The 20,659-nt window shown below is 44.7% G+C and overlaps 1 protein-coding gene across 1 annotated transcript in view; it reads left to right on the plus strand.

Annotated features, from left to right (window-relative positions):
- LOC138401120 (solute carrier family 2, facilitated glucose transporter member 9-like) overlaps positions 1-13,915 on the plus strand; it is a 79,253-nt gene extending 65,338 nt beyond the window's left edge. The window contains 1 exon segment of the mRNA XM_069496397.1: positions 13,595-13,915. Coding sequence (XP_069352498.1) covers positions 13,595-13,915 — 321 coding nt within the window.
- The last annotated feature ends 6,744 nt before the right edge of the window (positions 13,916-20,659 follow it).

The raw sequence follows: 20,659 nt of genomic DNA on the forward strand, positions 1-20,659 counted from the left end.
CCCAGTGACTTGGGGAAGGGCGGGGTGAAAGACCTCACTATAACTCCAGACCAAGAATGCCATCTCATTTCCTGCCAGCCTGGGAGTTAACCCCACAAATATGCCACTTTAATGCCAGTGTTTATTGAGCACTTGCTGTGTGCCAGGCAATACTCCTCTCCGTCAATGCTAGGAGGTCATGCCTTTGTTGCTGCCTGTGACAGAGAGATGCAGTGACTTGCAAGGTCACCCTGCTGGGAAATGACAGAACCAAGGCTTGAGTCCAAGTCGCTTACCCTCACCTATAAAACAAGGACAGTAAGGAGTCAGCAGGTGACCCCACCCAAAATGTTCATTTTCTTAAATTTTTTTTAAATTTCAGCATATTACAGGGGTACAAATGTTTAGGTTACGTATATTACCCTTGCCCCACCCGAATCAGAGATCCAAGCATGTCCATCCCCCAGATGGTGCACACCGCACTCATTAGGTGTGTATATACCCATCCTCTCCTCCCCACTCCTGACATGCCTGACACCCAATGAATGTTATTGCTGCTATATGTGCACTTAAGTGTTGATCAGTTAAAACCAATTTGATGGTGAGTACATGTGGTGCTTGTTTTTCCATTCTTGGGATACTTCACTTAGAATGGGCTCCAGCTCTATCCAAGATAATACAAGAGGTGCTAGATCACCATTGTTTCTTATAGCTGAGTAGTACTCCATGGTATACATATACCATATTTTATTAATCCACTCATGTAGTGATGGGCACTTGAATTGTTTCCACATCTTTGCAGTTGTGAATTGTGCTGCTGTAAACATTCGAGTGCAGATGTCCTTTTTACAGAATGTCTTTTGTTCTTTTGGGTAGATGCCCAGTAGTGCGATTGCTGGATCAAATGGTAGGTCTACTTGTATCTCTTTGAGGTATCTCCATATTACTTTCCACAGGGGTTGCACTAGTTTGCAGTCCCACCAGCAGTGTATGAGTGTTCCTGTCTTTCCACATCCATGCCAACATTTATTGTTTTGGGACTTTTTGATAAAAGCCATTCTCACTGGAGTTAAGTGATATCTCATTGTGGTTTTGATTTGCATTTCCCTGATGATTTGAGATTTTGAGCATTTTTCCATATGTGTGTTGGCTATTAGTCTATCTTCTTTTGAAAAGTTTCTGTTCCTATCCTTCGCCCACTTTTTGATAGGATTGTTTGATTTTTTCTTGCTGATTTTCCTGAGTTCTATATAGATTCTAGTTATCAGCCCTTTATCGAATGTGTAACATGCAAATGTTTTCTCCCATTCTGTAGGTTGTCTGTTTGATCAGGTCCCATTTATTTATTTTTGTTGTTGATGTGATTGCCTTTGGGGTCTTAATCATAAATTCTTTGCCTAGGCCAATGTCCATAAGAGTTTTTCCAACATTTTCTTCTAGAATTCTTATAGTTTCATACATTAGGTTTAAGCCTGTTATCCACCGTGAATTGATTTTTGTAAGAGGTTAGAGGTGCAGATCCTATTTCAGTCTTCTACATGTGGCTATTGAATTTTCCCAGCACTATTTATTGAATAAGGACTCTTTTCCCCAGTGTATGTTTTTGTGTGCTTTGTCAAAGATTAGATGGCTATATGAGGATGGTTTTATATCTGGGTGCTCACTTCTGTTCCATTGGTTTATGTCTCTGTTCTTGTGCCAGTACCATGCTGTTTTAGTTACTGTAGCCTTGTAGCATAGCTTGAAGTCTGGTAAACTGATGCCTCTCAATTTGTTCTTTTTGCTTAAGATTGCTTTGGCTATATGGAGTCTTCTCTGGTTTCAGACAAAGGTTAGAATTATTTTTTCTAGATCTGTAAAAAATGATATTGGTAATTTAATAGGGATTGCATTGAATCTGTAGATCACATTGGGTAGTATAGACATTTTAACAATGTTGATTCTGCTGACCCATGAGCATGGTATGATTTTCCACCTGTTTATGTCCTCTGCTATTTCCTTCCTTAGTGTTTTGCAGTTCTCCCTGTAGAGGTCTTTTACCACCTTAGTTAAATATATTCCTAGGTATTTTATTTTCTTTGTTGCTCTTGTGAAGGGTATTGAGTCTTTGATTTTGTTCTCAGTTTGATTGTTATTGGCATATAGGAATGCTACTGATTTCTGTACACTGATTTTGTAACCTGAGACTTTGCTGAATTTGTTTATCAATTTCAGTAGGCTCATGGCAGAATCTTTGGGATTTTCTAGATATAAGATCAAATCATCATCAAAGAGCGATAGTTTGACCTCTTCTGCCCCCATTTGGATGCCCTTGATTTCCTTCTCTTGTCTGATTGCTCTGGCCAGGACTTCCAGCACTAAGTTGAATAGATAGATAAAGAATAGGTTGATTCAAGGGCATTTATCAAACATTTAAATTTGAGCTTGTCTGGTGTTAAAGGAAGACCATTGTAGGGCTAAAGGAGGGAGGCTGGGGACTGGGGAGAGAAAGGAGAAAAATAAATCCAAATAAGAGAGGACCTTTGGACAGTCCAGCAGTGACAGTATGTCAAGAGATGAGAGCATGATTAACTCAACCCTGTGCTCTTGGGATTAGAGTGGAATGGGGTGGGTGCAAAAGAGAGTGGGGGAGAGGGGACCACTGAATGAGTCAAGCCCAATACATTAATAACACAGGAAGAGACTGGGCTTCTCTGCTGTGGGCTGGACAGCTGGAGACTGAAGCTGCACCTGCCACCCCCACCGCGTGCCTTGGCACACTACAGTAACACCCACATGACATTGTGCTAACGATATGAATGTTTCATTGAGTGTCTTTCTGTGCCAAGCCCCATACCCGATGTTTTACGTATATTTTCTCGTGAATCCTAACACAGCCTTGGTAGGTTTTATTCACTCAGCTACTATTTGAGGATGTCTGAGTGCATCCCTTTGAGAGGCTGGAACAGAAGGGCCAGTTCTCTGTAGGGGGACAGTCCCTGGGAACACCCTCTGTCTCCTTCCCCCTTCTCTTCCTCCTCCTCCTCTTCCTACTTCCTTTTTTCCTATACCGTTATGAGGGAATTCCAATCATAAATGATTCAGCCTCACTGTATAAACCACAACAATATAAAGAAAAAAATCCACCATGTTAATGGATTCATGATGCTATGTGTTCTTCCTTTCTTCCAAACATATTTTTTTATATTTATAAAAACTGGAATCAATTTTTTACTTTATTTCTGCTTTTCTCACCTGGCATTTCATATTATGAGACTTTTCTTAGGCCCATAGGCATTTTTTAAAACAAATCCGCTCTGGAAAGAGCTCCTGAGTGGTGAGGCGTCTCCCAGATGTCTGACTTCCCAGGGACCGTTCAGGAAACATTGCAGGTGTGGCTGTCGATGGTCTTAATCAGAGCAGGAATGTCCCTGCTGGACGTACTTCCAGAGACACTGGTCAGGTGTCTGCATTTGGTATTTTGTGAAACGTCAGTCAGGCAGTGATGGTTGGTTTCCTTTTTGAAGGGGAGCTTGCAGAGTCAGGGGGCTGGACTCGGGGGGCTGCTGTTGGCAACAACCAATATGTTAGAGAAATGGGGCTGTGACAAGCCCTGAGTCCCACAGCCCTGCCTCACCCAGACCCACCCATGGAGCATCTTCTGCTTGCTGTAGATGCCACAACTGAACGCTTGTACTCCACAGCCCTTCTGAGAGCATCTCAGCCAGAACCAAGAACCACTGCGTTAGTCTGCTCAGCCTGCCGTAACAAAGCTCCACAGACGGGGTGGCTGAAGCAAGAGAAATTTATTTTCTCACAATTGTAGAGGCAGGAGTCTAAAACCAAGGTGTCAGTAGGTTTGGTTTTGTGCCGGGGCCTCCCCCTTGGCTTGTAGACAGCCGTCTCCCCCATCGTCACGTGGTCGTCCCTCTGCTCGTGTGTCCCAACCTCTTCTTATAAGGGCACTGTATGGGATTAGGGGCCCACCCACATGACCTCATTTTACCTTAATCACCTCTTTCAAGGCCCTGTCTCCAGATACAATTGCATTCTGAGGCGCTGGGATTAGAACCAACCTGTGAATTTGGGGGAGACACAGTTCAGCCCATAATAGCCACCAAGTGAAACTGCTTACACACCTTGATCATTTCACTCTTTCCAAAATGTGTCAGAGGAAAATGCATTTCAGCCCTCAAACAGAGCCCCCAAGGAGCCTGAACTTCCTCAGAATAAAATATCTGGGCCAAGAGGGGTGTGGACAACAGCACAGATCACACCTGTGTCATATCCCACTGGTTAGCAGAGGGCCTGGGCCAGCTGCTTAACCTCACCCAGCCTCATTTTCCTCGTCTGTAAAATGAGAAGCCCTTAACCCTCTCATCGCCAAGGGAGAAAGGAGGCTGCTGCGGTTGTGAGCGTGTAGGAGCCCTGTCCCCTCACCCTCCTTTCCCCGCGCTCGCTCTGGGAGCCCCCCTGTGAGCCCTGGCCACCCCTGCGTGGGTGGGAGAGCTACTCCCAGCCCGTGGCAAGAGCAGGCAGAAGTGGCCAGTGGGGTTGGAGGACGAAGACCACTCCTCACACATGCGAGGGACCCGGTCTCCCAGAGGTCCCATGTGGATGCCTTCCCTTCCGTGTTAGTTCCCCGGGGCGGCTGTAACAAAGTACCACAAACTTTGTGGCTCAAAACAACAGACATTTACTCTCTCACAGCCCGGAGGCCGGAAGTACAAAATCAAGGTGTTGGCAAGGTTGGTTTCTTCTGAAGACTCTAGGGAAGGACCTGCTCCCTGCCCTTTCCTGAGGTCCCGGTGGCTTTCAGCAGTCCTTGGCTTATGGCTGCGTGACTGCAGTCTCCGCCTCCACTGTCACATGCTCTGTGTGTGTGTGTGTGTGTCTTTATAGGGGTATCAGTGATTAGATTTAAGGCCCACCATCATCCGACATGTCATCTTAACTTGATTCCATCAGTGAAGATTCTATTTCCAAATGAGGTCACATTCACGGGACTTCAATGTATCTTTTGGGAGGATGTAATTCAACCCATATTACCTTCCCTTTCTAGGGTGACCAACTTGTCCGAGTTTGCCCAGAACTATCCCTGAAAGCCCCATATCCAGAAAACGGCTCAGTCCAGGGCAACCCCGGACAGTTGGTCGCTTACCCTGTCGACGTCTCACACCCCTACGGGTGAGCTTATTTAGCCTCCTGGACAAGCTACTTGCACTCATACCCCTGTCTGTGCCTCTGGGCAGTGCTGATGACGCCGGGACAGGCCCCACACAGCGTAAGTGCTGCTAAAGGACACAGAGAGACACAAGAAGAAACTGCACAGTCTTTTAGGGCAGGTGGCTGGACCCTGAATCCCGGCTATGCCACTCAGCAGCTGGGGACAGGCAGGGTGAGTCAAACGTTCTCTGACTTCAATTGCTCTCTGAGCCACGGTTTTCTTGTTTATAAAACAAGAGAATTGCCCCAATTTTGCAACGGGGCTCTCAGGAATTAGAGATGCAGCCAGGTGCTGCGTGGGGTCTGCACATGGACATGCGCAGTGGCTGCTGGCGTCACCATCCGTGCTGTGGAAGCTGTTTCCCGCCGCCCGTCCCCGGTCTCGCGGGAAGAGGAGACACGAGCGCGCAGACAGGAAGGAACAGTTCCCGGCAAGGGCGCAGCCCCGCCCCTTACTAACCAGGCCATGGGGGCGAGTCGCTCTGAGTTTTCACCTGGTCACCCCAAAATGTTACACCCCCTCCCCTCCTCTCCTATCCACCCTGCCCCCTTCCTGCAAAATGTTCTAGAACATGGGGTGGGGTGCGGGGAACCTTGGCCCGTGGGGAGTTTGCGGTCACTCTCTGCTTCTCTGTCCTCAGCCACAGGCTGCCTTTTCCTCCGGGCCTTTGCCGTGGCCACAGCAGTGTCGCTTGGCCGTTGGTGTTGAAGCCCGAGAACAACTCAGACTCTGAAGTCAGCATCAGTGTTTTCTGGGTTGGAGAAAGTTGCATGCAAATGTGCGCCTGCTTGATTCCACTGGAGTTGTAAAGTTCTGTCTGAGTTCAATAAAACCTGAAAGGGAGAAAATTATTCTTTTCAACCTGAAAAATACTGGGTCATATCCCAAATGCCTCTGCAAAGTGGGGGGTGGGGGTTGATGCCTGTCCAGGACTGTGGGTTCCAAAAGCAAATGAAGCTGCCGCCTCCATCCTTGGGGTGGTCCAGATGACGACACTGCTTGGGTCTGAAAGGAGGCAAGGGAATCTCTCACGCAGTCCTGCTCCTCATGCTGGGCCTGGAGGCAGAGCAGTGACCAGCAGGGCCATGGTCCCCGCCTTGGATTCCGGGAAAGAACAGACATGAGTCTCATCGAGACCGGGGTAGTTTGGGTCTATGGGAGGTAAAATGGGACCAGGGCAGGGGTGCTAACTGGACTGGCCAGTGCAGGGCTGAGGCTGAGCCAGTGAATGGGGGATTGGGGGATGCCTGCCAGAGAGAAGGGCGCACCCTGCCAGAGCCTGAGCAGGCAACGCAGCCTCCAAGGGACACAGAGAGTCGCAGCAATTACCTGGGTGGGGAGCAAGGGGCAGGCAGGGCAGGGAGGCCGAGGCCAGGTCCTCCAAGGTTTTGAGGGCATGACGGGGATTTGAGGTTTTTCCAAAGGACTCTGGGAAGCCACTGCATTATCTTAAAACATAATCCATGTTGTGCTTTTAAAGGACCTCTTTGGTTGCCTAGTGGGGACTAGATTAGGGACAACTGCTCACTCTCCAAGTGGACAAGTTCAAAAGCTGTATAAAACCAGGGGATAGAAGCCAGAACAGTGTGTCGGGGGAAGGGGAGCAATTGACTGGAAAATGGCACAAGGAGTGGTAGAAATGTCCTAAACGTTGATAGAGGTGTTGGTTGCATAGCTGTGTGCTTTTGTCCAAGCTCACTGAACTGTGCCATTGAGATCTGAGCACGTTACTGGATGTAAATTCTACCTTGATAAAAAACTGTATGTTAAAAAAAGATATTTCAAGGTAAAGTCATGAGGGCTTAGTAGCAAAGACAGGCAGAAAGGGAGTAGTCCAAGGAGATTCCCAGGTGTCCATCCTAGATGGCGGGACGACGGCAGGGCATGTTTGAGAGCAGATGGTAGAGCAGCTTGCGGGGACCTGGAGGGTGGGGGAAGGGATATGTGGGCAGGGCTGCTAACTATGGCTTCCAGCAAGTCATACTGAGCTGAAATGCCAGCAGGCATCCACAGGGATATGTCTACTTCACAGGTTCCTGGGCAGCTCCGACAAGGGCTTAAGTGCACACGTGACAGTGACTTAGGAACGTGGTACACCAGAGATGTAAGTTCCCGTCAACAGCTCGGCTCCCTTCCAGCTTCCCCACAGGCACCCTAATGTTTTGGGTCTGCCCTGCTCAGAGTGGGCCTCTTGTAAAGGTCTTTGCAGAATTGGAGTTACGAGCCATGACAGCATAGGGAATCTGACTTCCCATCAATTATTAAGGGGCAATCCAAGTACTGACTCATCCAAGAACTTAGCATGAGTCACCAATGAGCCCATGTTCCAGCTTGGAATGGGAGGGAGTGGAAACTAAACAGAAGAATTACATTTTTGTCACATCATGAAACTCTAACTTGCACCACCTTCTCGTACCTTCATGCATCTCCACGAAAGTCCTCTGGTTTTATTCATTTATCCATTCATATCCATTCATTCAACATACTTTTATTAAGAAAACGTTTACAATGAGTCAGGTGCCTTCTAGAGCTGGAGGTGCAATGGAGCGCAAGTGACATGGATCCTCCATCGTGGAACTTGCAGTCTCAGCCTGGCCTCAGAACCTGCGCCTGTGCACACCAGCCGGCCCGCCAATGGGTTTCAACATGACTGTGGAACACCCCCTTGCCGGAAACAGTGTGAAAATGTCATGTGTATGAACTTCTTTCTCTTCATGGAAAGGAGAGCTGTCGTTTTACATCAGGTTCCCAGAGAGGCAGGTGGCCTTTGGGGGATGTTCAGTATCACTGATCTTACCACTCTAGTTTCTTCCTCCGTCAGCTGGAGGCACAAAACTCCTGCAGCCTCTGCAACACCTGTCCCTCGGGGCTCAGAGGGCCTGTGGAATGAGGGCTGAGCACACCAGCCTGCTTCCTTGTGGCTATGGATTGAAGGTTTCTGTTCCCCCAAAATTCATATGATGAAGCCCTAACTCCCCATGTGATGGTATTTGGAGGGGAAGATTCGGAAGGTAATGAGATTTAGGTGAGGTCATGAGAGTGGAGCCCTTGTGATGGAATTCGTATCCTTATAAGAAGAGGAAAGACCAGAGTTCTCTCTCCCATATAAGAACCTAGTGAGAAGCAGCCATGGAAGCCAGGAGGTGGCCCTCACCAGGGAACTGACCTGGCATCTGGATCCTGGATCCCCAGCCTCCAGAACTCTGAGAAAATCAATGCCTGCTGTTCAAGCCGCCCAGCCTATGGGATTTTGTTATGGAGGCCTGAGCTGACTAAGACAACCATTCCAAATCCTAAATAGACCCAAACATGCTAGAACACAAGAAGGGGGTCCCCTGGGTGTACCCAAAATTTTGAGGACACCTCTGAATGACAGAGAGGTGAGATAAACTCATGGAGGGAACCTGGCCCGAGGTACAGGCAGCACAGAGCCTCTGAGAAAGATGGAAGTCGCCCGGGTGGGGAGGGCAGAGGATGGTTAGGGCACGTCACCTGGAATGACCAGAGAAATAACCAAAGAGAACGTCCCAGACCTGCAGAAAGACAAGTCCTCAGTAGGAGTGGGCCCACCTCATGCTAGGCAAATTGAGTGCAAAGGGTACCGTCCTAGACATAATGATGTGGAATTTAAGAACACTGGTATTAAAAAGAAAACCCTAAAGGTTCTGTAGAGAAAAATCAGATAACCTGAAAAGAAATGACAATCAGAGGACATCGTATTTCCCCTGGGCAAGACTCTACCTAGAGAGTAAGGATAGCCGCCTTCTAAATTTCGAGAGGAAAAGATTTTGAAATTAGAAATCTGTACTAGCCAAACCAGCTTTCATGTAAGAGAGGAGGGCAATTCAGAGACTTTCAGAAGATTCTGGAATTTTACCACCCATCGTCAGCTAGCTCTACCCTAGAGGTGTGTGTAAATAACCGGGCGTGCCAGGTCTCCAAGACATGGCCACAGGAGCCAGTTTGCAAAGCAGCTGAGAACACAGACTCTGGATTCCAGCTGCGTCTAACGCCAACCACATGGGGGCCCCTGGACAAGCTGTTTCACAGCCTTGAGCACAGAGGACTTAGCGCGGTGTCTGGTGCAGCGTCCTCGACAAACGCGGCTCAGCACCAATGTCAGTCGGAGTGGGAAGCCCCCACCGCAGGCCAACGGCCAGCTGTGTCCACAGAAGAAAAGCACGATCCTAGGTTTGTGTCTACTGTAAAGATTAGTCATTTAAAATATCCTTTCTTCTCGACTTATCCATTCCCAATAACACTTAAAATATTTGAATTTGCTCATTTCAATTTTATATCCTTTATTTCAAAGCAGAGGATGAAGACTTGTAATTATTTATAGTCATAAGATGATGGAATGCCAGGGCTACAGGTGTGTTAGTCAGCTCAGGCCACCATAACAGAACACCACAGACTGAGCGGCTTAAACCTCAGAAGTTTATCTTCTCACAGTCCTGGAGGCTGGAAGTCCGTGACTGAGGAGCCGGCAGGGCTGGGTTCTGGCGCGGGCTCTCTTCCTGGCTTGCGGACGGCCGTCTTCCCTCTGTGGCTCACGTGGCCTTCCTCTGGCGTGTGCTCATGACAAGAGAGTGTTCTCTTCCTCTTCTCATTAGGCCACCGATCACATAGGATTAGGACCTCAACCTTATGACTTCATTTACCCTTAATTCCCTCCAAAAAGCCCTGTCTCCAAAGCCAGTCACACTAGGGTTAGGGTTTCAATACATGAAATGGGGGCGGGGAATGGCCTGATTCAGCCCATAGCACAGGGAACCTTGACGATAGACTGATTCGCTTGTTGCGTAGATACCCACTGAGCACCCACAGACTGTGCTGGGCACCAGGGCTCAGCGATGCACAAAGCTGGACGGAATCCCTGCTGCCCTCGCGGAGGACACAGTCTGGCTGGAGACCGCCCGTGGCCAAGCTCTCACACGCCTGTGTGCTGACCACGCTCGAGGCAAGCAAACAGAACTGGAAAGTTTATGGTAGAGGGGGCTGGTCTGGGTGCAGGGCAGGCTGCCTGGAGAACAAGGGCAGAGATAAGAAGGATGAGTAGGAGTTGACAAGGTGAAGAGTTGAGAAAGAGGGAACAGCAGGTGCAGAGGCCCTGCGTCTGCAGGAAGAAGGTGGGCGTGGAGTGAAGCAGGGAACCAGGACCATGGAGGAAACAGGGAGGAGGAGACCTCGCCCAGCCTTCAGGGAAGGTCAGGAAGATGGCCTTAAACCCAGAGCAATGGGAGGTGATTAAATGGCCCTAAGCAGAGGACTGGAATGATCAAGGAATGTTTTTGAAAGACCCCTTTGGACGCCATTTGTTGAACAGACTGGAAAGATGCCAGGAGTATGAGGGACACTAGGTAAGCAAAGGGCAATGGCCCCTGGACTGGACAGAGGTGGACAAACTCTGACCTACTGCTTATTTATGTAAATAAAGTTTTATTGGAACACAGCCACTCACATTCATGCATCATCATCTGCGGTTGCTTTCGCACCGCAAGAGCAGAGTCCAGTGATCCTGGCAGAGACCATACGACCCTTTCCAGAAAAGTTTGCCAGCCCCTGGGCTAGACAGACTTCCAGGCTGAGGTTCCAGGTCACATAATTGGGGATTAGAGAGGTTCTGAAACACGTCCAAGGCCACAGAGGGATAAAAAATGGTAGAGCCAGACTCACGCCAAAGCCGCTCTTTCCACAGTCTCTCATGACTCCTCACTGGGGTGTGTGTCGGGGTGGGGGCGATGAAAGGTCACAGGGAGCCTGCAGTGTTCTCTCGGAGCACCTGGGAAGCAGGGCTCCAGGACCCTCCTACAGGTGAGAGGTGGCACATTTCCAGCAGATACCAGCAAGCATCCCTCAGCTGTTCCGGATCCTAGCCAGGGAGGCCTGAGGACAGCCCCAAACCCGTTTTGCTCCCTGTGTCCATATTATCCCATCCTCCTTGTCTAGCTCTGGCCCTGATGTTTTGTTTGAATCTCTGGGCTTGGAGGAGCCTGAGGATTTGAGTTTTGGGTTTGTTTGTTTTTATTCCCCCTCCAAGTGACACACATCGGTTGTCTTGGGAAAGGAAGCTTGAGCAGGTGACAGCTCAGAGAGGTCCCAGTCAGCACCATGCGTCCCAGTCAGCAGGGAGCCCCTCTGAGCCTCAGTCCACTCGTGCATTCAGTAGCATTTATTGAGCATCTGCTATGCATCAGATACTTTCCAGGCTCTGGGAATACAAGAGTAATGAGAGCTCCTGCTCTCAGATTGCTAACCTCCTGCTGGGGGGAGTTGACACAGGTAACTACAGAGTTAGCAGTGAGTGTTTTGAGGAGCAATGAAGCAGGGCTGGGGGGGATCTTTTAAAAAGGGGAGTCAGAGACAACCTCTCTGAGAAAGTGACCTTTACGCCAAAATGAAGGGGAATGAGAAAGAGGCCACACAGATGTCTAAAAGAGGAGTCTCCCAGGAAGAGGGAACCGCACATGCACAGACCCTGAGGCATGATATTAGGGGAAAATCATGACAGCAGTGTAGCTGGCAGAGAAAGTGAGGAGCACGAGATCAGGAAAGTAAGGGGGCCATGTGGTCAGCAGCCTTAGAGGCCATGGTAAGGCCTTTGTGGCTTTACTCGGGGTGACTTAGAAAGTCATGGTGGGTTTTGAGCAGAAGAGCAACAAGTTCTATCCCGTGTTTAAAGGATCACCCTGGTTTGTCTCTTGAGAATAATCCTCAGGGGACAAGGTGAGAAGCATGGAAATCAGTTGACAAGTTATTGCAATAACCCCAGCAAGAAGTGATGGGGGCTTGCACCCAAATGGCAGCAATAGAAGTGGGGACAAGTGCTCTGATTCAGAATATCTTTCAAGGTAGAGCCCACATGATTTCCTGCTGGAGCAGATGTGGGTGCAGAGATGAAGAGGAGCTCAGCTGGCCTCTGAGTGTTGTGGTGGCCTAAGCAAACAGAAGGATGGAGCTGCCACCACTGGAGATAAGGAAGGCCGCAGTAGGTGCAGGTTTAGAGGCTCTGCTTCGGACTCAGTAATTCAGATGCCCACTCGCATGCAAGGGTGGGAGCAGAGGGTGTTGAGTGCAAAATCGGATAGATCTCATTTCATCTTCAAAACCATACGTGGGTATTCATCACTGCGTTACAGATGAGGAGGCTGATGCTCAGTGAACTGAAGTTCTGTCTTAAATGGCACTTCTTAAGTGTTGACACAGCAGGTGAGTAACGGAGCTAGGATTTGAATCCCACGAGACTAACGACAGAGTCCATATTCTCCCTGCTCCTCCATTCTGCTCATGAAGTCTTTGCTGACAAGTAGAAGACACACACCTCAGTCCTAATCAACCCTGGGCGTGGAGCACTCACTGCATGCAGTGCTCTAAAGGGACTGTCTCACTTATAACAACCCTCTATGTGTACCACTGTCTTCCTTATTTTACAACTGTGGAAATTGAGACACAAAGAGTTTCAGATTTAGTAAGTGGTGGATCTGGGATGTGATCCAGAGATCCAGCTCTTAAGCACTATGCTATACTCGAAAAATAAATGTCAAATTAAAGAACAGAATGGAATCGTCTAAAATCCAGATACTGCTTCTTGGAGAGTATCATTCAAAGACAGGGTCACCTTATCTTTGGATCAATAGGTATTTGTTGCATGAAAGAGTCCCAGCCCTGACAGCTAGAACCCAGAAAGTCTTTTATTCAATAAACATTTACTGAGCACCACCTACAAGCCAGGCACTACGTGAGGCACAAGAGCTACAGAGGCAACCGAATCACTGAGGAGCTCAAAGTCTAGCACAGTCAGCAGTGTTATTCTAGCCCAAGCATCAACCAGGATACATAAAACAGACTGAGTGCATTCAACAGTTCTCTTTTTTCTAGTCCCTCTTATTTGTGCAAGGTTGTATCAGAGTGTCGATTAGTGAGTTCAATCTTTTGCATATTAGAAAAAGTGGTGTTATCTTGGCCCAGTCCATGCTCATATTTTTCTAATGAACTGGGGTATCTGTCTTCCCTTTTGGTGTCACACTTGTCTCATGTGCGTAGTGGAAGTGGGGAGAGAATGTGGCTAATGGTAAATACATACTTAAGATAATACTCAACAGGTATTACATTTTGCTTTCATGATGGTTAATTTTAAGTGCCTAATTTGCAGTAATAATAATAATAAAGACTGCCATTTCCTTATCTTCACCAGGATTCGAAGCTGACTTATTCAAGCTTCATGTGAGAATGTCTCATGTAGACTACACTTGCCTTGTAGAGCCAGCATCACACATGTGTTGCTTTATCCTGGAGAATTGACACACGAATGGGGAGTTATAAAAAAATTCTGTTCAGAGATGGTTTTACAGCCATGGTCTGTGAAATTGATGGTCTATTTGATGTTTTTCTGTCTTTGCCTTTCCACAGAAAAGTCTGGACACCTACTGTTTCCTAGTCTTTGCCACGATTTGTATCACTGGTGCTGTCAACTTGTATTTTGTCCTGCCTGAGACCAAAAACAGAACCCATGCAGAAATCAGCCAAGCATTTGCCAAAAGGAACAAAGCATACCCACCAGAGGAAAACATTGCCCCAGCAGTCACTGACGATAAGATGAATGGAAGGACTGAACCGGATTCTTCCTCCACATTGGACAATTATGTCCAAAACAAGATCATCTAAATGGAGGATATCATCATTTCAGGAAACCAAAGATTTCCCCATTTTTGGAAGGCTTCAACTGATTGAAGCCATGCAAGTCTTATATTATTAAGTATTTAACAGTAAACTTGTGTTAATCTAATATCACAACCATTTTGGCTTTGTTCACAGCTGAATCTCTCAGACTCTTCTGGAAGCTGGAAAGTATCACCCTACATTTCTGTAGACCCAACATTCTTCTGTGTCAACTGGTGACCTGCCTTCTTCGTGGTTTCAAAGTGAAATTGAGAAGAGTATTGAATGCTTTCTCAAAGAAAACTAATCTGCTCTGATAGGGGACTCAATGGACTGGAAGTCACAGACTGAGGTTCAGCCATGAGCAGCTGTGTTCTGCCCTCGGCCTGGATCCTGAGGCCTTGGGGACCCTTGGCTTGGTCCTAGATGTTGGCTTTCAGAATCCAGTGGCAAGACTCTTCATACCACCTCACAAATGCCTGTTAACAATCTTTGGCTCTTCCTGTAGATCTAGGCTTAGGAGAGCCCAATACCAACCCACATATCCTGCAGGTTTGCCTTTCCCAGGCTGTGTCCAAGGAATGGGCTCAGGACTTCCAGGGCTGAAGCTATGCTCGACTCAGGCTATTAGACTCATGTGTGCTCACAGAGGCCATGCAGAAGGCCAATGTGTGCAAGGCCTGGAGAAGCGGATAGAAGAAATAACCTTCCAATAACTGGGGCAGGGACTGCAAACTGAACTCTATCCAAATGAAAAAAAATATTGAGAATGATTCTGAAGCTCCACCTAGTCTTGGTGGGAAAAACCACTGGGATTAGTTGGGTGTCTGCCACAGTGTGGGAACGCGAGAGTCAGCACATGTACCTCCTGTTTGCCAAGTCTACAAGAGCTTTATCTGAAAATGGAATGAGCTTCCTTGAAAGACGGGGAATGCACCGTCACTTAAAGTGCTCACGCAAAGGCTGAGTGATTACTCGTCCTGACTGTGGCTATGGAAATCTAAGTGTCAGTTTTGGAGGAAGGCGTTTGGAATAGATATGTTTAAGATCTCTTCTAATCTTACACGCTAGAGTTGTTTCAGTTGGAGCAATGTGCAGCCTGCCATTGTAATGCATGGCCTATGATTTGGGTGATTCCCTATACTTGCCTCCAAAATGAAATACATTCAAAGTGCCCATAAGTCAATGAAAATGCACTTGAATTGGCACTGGTGTGTTTGAATTTAGTATGTCAAGTGGGGCCAGAGAGGAACGACTCTGGGCCTAGCAACACCACTGGAGTCTTTTCAGCTGTAATCCCTTGAGTTTTCTCTAATCATTCTTGACAAAGGCAGCCTTAACCCAAACCTGAGTCCTGATTTTCCTTTCCTGCTGAATATTCTTTCATCACTGGGCCTCTCCTTTGGTAAATTGCCAACTCGGTGCACCATGACATCCAGCTTTGGTTTGGCTGGAGAATGTGGACAGTGTTTGTCAATATGGAGAGAAAGAGATGTGTGGGTACAAAAAGTACCTGAGAACAAAAGAGCCAAATAAAGTATAAAATAGAAATCTTAGCTTTTTCATGTTCTATTTCACTTGGAGACTTCAATATTTAATCCATAAATATTTACTAGATACCTACCATGGAGCAGGCACTAGCCAGGGACTAAAGGTATATCAATAAGCAGGAAATACACTGCCATTGCCTGCAGACAAGCCCATATCTGCCAGAGAAGATGGAAAATCGAAGCATTGACAGTGAGGTGCCATCAGTGCTGGGGTGGGAGGAAACAGTGACATAGGAACACACAGCAGGAGCAGTTAGGGTGAGAGACGGGAATCAGGAAAGCCTTCCCAAACAAGTGACAGAAATAGAACAGGGAAAACTATGACTATCGGGCAACAGGCCAGGAATTATTCTTACATATTATTACATTTGAAAAGCCACTGTCTTGGTTCATTTTCTGTAGTTTATAACAGAATATCTGCAACTGGGTAATTTGTGAAGAAAAGGAACTTATTTCTTACCATTATGGAGGCTGAGAAGTCCAAGGTTGAGGGGCACATCTGGTCAGAGCCTTCTTGCTGGTGGGGACTCTCTGCAGAGTCCCAAGGTGTCGCAGGGCATCCCATGGCGACAGGGCTGAACATGCTAGCTCAGGTCTCTCTTCCTCTTCATATGAAGCCACCAGTCCCTCTCCCATGATAACTCATGAATTCTTTAGCCCATTAATCTATGAATGATTAATCTATTCATGAGGGCAGAGCCCTCATGATTCAACTACCTCTTAAAGACCCCACCTCTCAATACTGCCACATTGGAGTTTCAACATGAATTTTGGAGGGGACATTCCAACCATAGCAGTCACATTAAGGGAATTTTTGAAAAATGAAATAATAAAACATCCGTAATCTCATATGCTTCATGCTTCCTAACACTATCATTTTAATATTTATATAACTCTGGCAATTTTTGGCCTATTATTTACCCAGTTGCAATCACAGAATACAGAAAACACAATTATAATCATCTTGTCTCTTATCTTCTACTTTTTCCACTTTGTATTAAATCAAATGCATTATCTCAATTCCAAAGCCTTTTAATAGTCTAATATTCACTGAAGTGAATTGTTCATGTACAAATGGTTTTTAAGATATAAAGACATAATGAGTGGTGAGTCAGAGAGACAGACATTCCCACAAGCTTTGCTACACAGGCCCTAGTGCTTTACTGAAAGGCACTAACCCTTTACAGCTCCCTGTGTCCATTCACAGACCCTAAAAGAATCTCTAGTCAAATTAATAGGCCTATTCCCTCATCTCCAAGCCACAGAGACTGACATTTCATCTTTTCAGCCTCACTGAAGAAAAGTAACTCTTCTGGCTTCTGGCTCTGGCTTGATGAAGTAAGCACATTCCGTCTTATTTCTCTCATTGATTATAACGCAAAACCCTGGACAGAACCATGATGCAAATGTATGAGGACTCTGAAATATAAATTATAGCAGACAAATTGATAAGGGAAATAAAAACTCAAAGAACCAGTTAATAACAGCGGTGAATAAACTTTTCTGCATTTTTCCCCTCCCATGTCTCCTGGCTTATACTCCAGGACAGACCAATTTCCAAAACTGCACAATGGGCATCAACAGAAAAAGCTCCAAGAGAAATCTCTCTTCTGTCCCTGTCCAGAGTGACAGGAAGAGGTGACCTGGAGGGAAAAAAAATGTAGAGGGAGGGAGGAAAGAATATTTAAAGAGATAATAATTGAAACTTCCCAAATTTGGTGAAACACATAAATTTATAGATTCAGGAAGGTCAGTGAACCCTAAAGAGGATAAATTCAAATAAAACCGTTCCCAGACACATTGAAATTAAACTGATGAAAATCAAATATGAAGGAAAAAATCTTGAAAGGAGCCACAGAAAATCAACACATTACATATAGAGGAAATGATCTGGGCAACTGCAGATTTTTCATCAGAAACCATATAGGCCAGAAGAGACTGAAACTATATTTCATTATTTTTTAAAATGCTGAAAGAAAGAACTGTCAATCCAGCTTGAATTTTTTAAAGACCCATCTATATGCTGTTTACAAGAAGCCCACATTAAGTATAATGATATAGGTAGATTGAAAGTAAAAGAGTGAGAAAAGATATAGCATGTAAACATGAATCAAAAGAAAGCTGGCATGGTTACATTAATAGTAGAAAAAGTAGACTTTGGACCAAGAGGAATTACCCATGAAAAAGAAGGAAATTATGTAGTTATAAATTGGCTGATTCACCAAAAATACATAAAAATTCTAAATGTGCATATAACTCAAAGCAAGTTTCAAAATACATGAAGCTAAAGCAGATAGAGCAGAAGGGAAAACTAGATGAGTACACAATTATACTTGGACACTTCAATGTTCCTTTCTTAGTAATCAATAGAGCAAGTAAAAAATAGCAAAAATATAGACGACCCAAACAATACTATCAAATAATTTGCCCTAGTTGACATCTGTAGAACACTTCATGAATCAACAGGAAAATATATATTGTTTTTAAGCACATTTGGAACATTCAACAAAATAGATCATATGCTGCTTGAAACAAACTTCAACAAATTTAAAAGGATGGAAACTATAAAAAGTATTTTCTGTGACCATACAGAAATCAATGACAGATGACAATATTAGGATGGTTTTATATCTGGGTTCTCAGTCCTCTTCCAAAGGTCTATACCTCTGTTCTTGTGCCAATACAATGATGTTTTGGTTACTATAGCCTTGTAGTAAAACTTGAAGTGCTCATATTGTCATCTAATCATTGGCAAAGCAGACAAAAAATATACACTGGGGAAAAGAATCCCTTTCCAATAAATGGTGTTGGGAAAACTGGATAACCACATGCAGAAGATTGAAACTGGATCCCTGCCTCTCACTTCTCACAAAAATCAACTCATGATGGATAACAGACTTAAACCTAAGGTGTGAAACCTTAAGAATTCTAGAAAAAAATGTTGGGAAAATTCTTATAGACATTGGCCTAGGCAAAGAATTTATCAAGAAGACCCCCAAAGCAATCACAGCAGCAACAAAAATAAATAAATGGGACCTGATCAAATTAAAAAGCTTCTGAACAGACAAGGAAACTATCATTAGAGCGAAAAGACAACCTACAGAATGGGAGAAAATATTTTCTTTCTACACATCCAACAAAGGGCTGATAACAAGAATTTACATAGAATTTAAGAAAATTAACAAGAAAAAAATCAAGCAACCCCATCAATAAACGGGCAATGGACATGAATAGAAACTTTTCAAAGAAAACAGTAAAATGGCCAGCAGACATAAAAAAGTGCTCAACATCTCTAATCATTAGGGAAATGCAAATGAAAACCACAATGAGATATCGCCTAACTCCATTGAGAATGGTCATTATCAAAAAGTCCCAAAACAATAAATGCTAGCATGGATGTGGAGAGATACGAACACTCTTACACTGCTGGTGGGACTGTAAATTAGTTCAACCCCTGTGGAAAGTAATTTGGAGATACCTCAAAGAGCTAAAAATAAAAATACCATTTGATCCAGCGATCCCACTACTAGGCATTTACCCAAAGAAAAAAAAAACATTCTATAATAAAGACAACTGCACTTGAATGTTTATGGCAGCACAATTCACAATTGCAAAGATGTGGAAACAACCCAAGTGCCCATCAATACATGAGTGGATTAATAAAATGTGGTATATGTATACCATGGAGTTCTACTCAGCCACAAAAACAATGGTGAACTAGCACCTCTTGTATTATCCTGGATAGAGCTAGAGCCCATCCTTCAAAGTGAGGTATCACAAGAATGGAAAAACAAGCACCACATGTACTCGCCATCAAATTGGTACTAATTGATCAACACTAAGATGCTCACACGGAAGTAATATTCACTGGGTACCAGTCATGTGGGGGTGGGGGGGGGGGAATAAACTCACAACTAATGGATGCTGTGTGCCCTGTATGGGGGAAGGGCATGCTTGCAGCCCTGGCTTGGGTGAGGCAAAAGCATCATATGTAACCAAAATGTTTATACCCCCATAATATTCTGAAATTAAAAGAAAAAAAAGAAATCAATGACAGAAAGATATCTGGAAAATTCCCAAATTTTGGAAATTTAAAACATACTTCTAAATGACCCAAGAACCAAAAAGGACATCTCAGAGGAAATAATAAAATACTTCGAACTGAATGAAAATGAAAATACAATAGACCAAATTTTGTGGATGCAGGGAAAGCAGTGTTTACAGGAAATTTTATAGTGTTACATGCTCCAAATTCTAGAAAGCTCTCAAATAAGCAATCTAAGCTTTGACCTTAAGAAACTAGAAAAAGAAGAGAAAACTAAACAAAAAGCAAACAAGCACAAGAAAGAAAATAATAAAGATAAGAATAGAAATAAATGAAATAAGATACAGAAAACAATAAGAAAATCAATAAAACCGAAGGTTGATTCTTTGAAAAGATCAATAAAATTGATAAACCTCTATCTAGGCCAACCAAAAGAGGAAGGAGAGAAAAAGAAGAGTTGGAGAGAGGGAGAGAGGAGGAGAAAGAGAGTAAGAGAGAGAAAGGAAGAAGAAGGGAGGGAGGGAGAGAGGGGGAGAGAGAGAAGGGACACAAATTACCAAGAACAGTAATGAAAGAGGTGATATTTCTACAGACCCTACACACATTAGAAGGGTAATAAGAAAATACTATTAATAACTCTTCCCATAAATTCAATAACTTAAATGAAATGGACACATTTTTTAAAGACACTACTAAAAGTCACTCAAGAAAAAAATAGATAACATAAATAGTCCCATATACATTTAAATAAACTGAATTCATGGCTAAAACTTTCCAATAAAGGAAATTCAAGGTCCAAATGGTTTCACTGGAAAATTCTACCAAACACTGAAGGAAAAAAAAATCATACTAATTCTACATAATCTCTTCCAGAAAATACAAAAGGAGGAAACACTTCCTAACTCATTTTATGAAACCTGAAAACAAAATCAGACAAAAACAATACAAGGATATAAAACTGCAGACCAATATCCTTCATGAACACAGGCACAAAATTTCTCATCAAAATATTAGCAAATTAAATCAACAATATAAAAAGGATAACACACCACAACCAAGCAGAAAAATGCAAGGCTGGTTCAACATGCCAAAACCAATCAATTTAATCCCTCATATTAACTGTCTAAAGGAAAAAAACATATTATCATATCATTAGATATGGGGACACATGACAAAATCCACATATGTTAAAAACACTCACCAAACTAGGAATAGAAAGAA

This window comes from Eulemur rufifrons, chromosome 20 (assembly GCF_041146395.1).
Source record: "Eulemur rufifrons isolate Redbay chromosome 20, OSU_ERuf_1, whole genome shotgun sequence".
In the NCBI taxonomy this organism is placed as follows: Eukaryota; Metazoa; Chordata; class Mammalia; order Primates; family Lemuridae; genus Eulemur; species Eulemur rufifrons.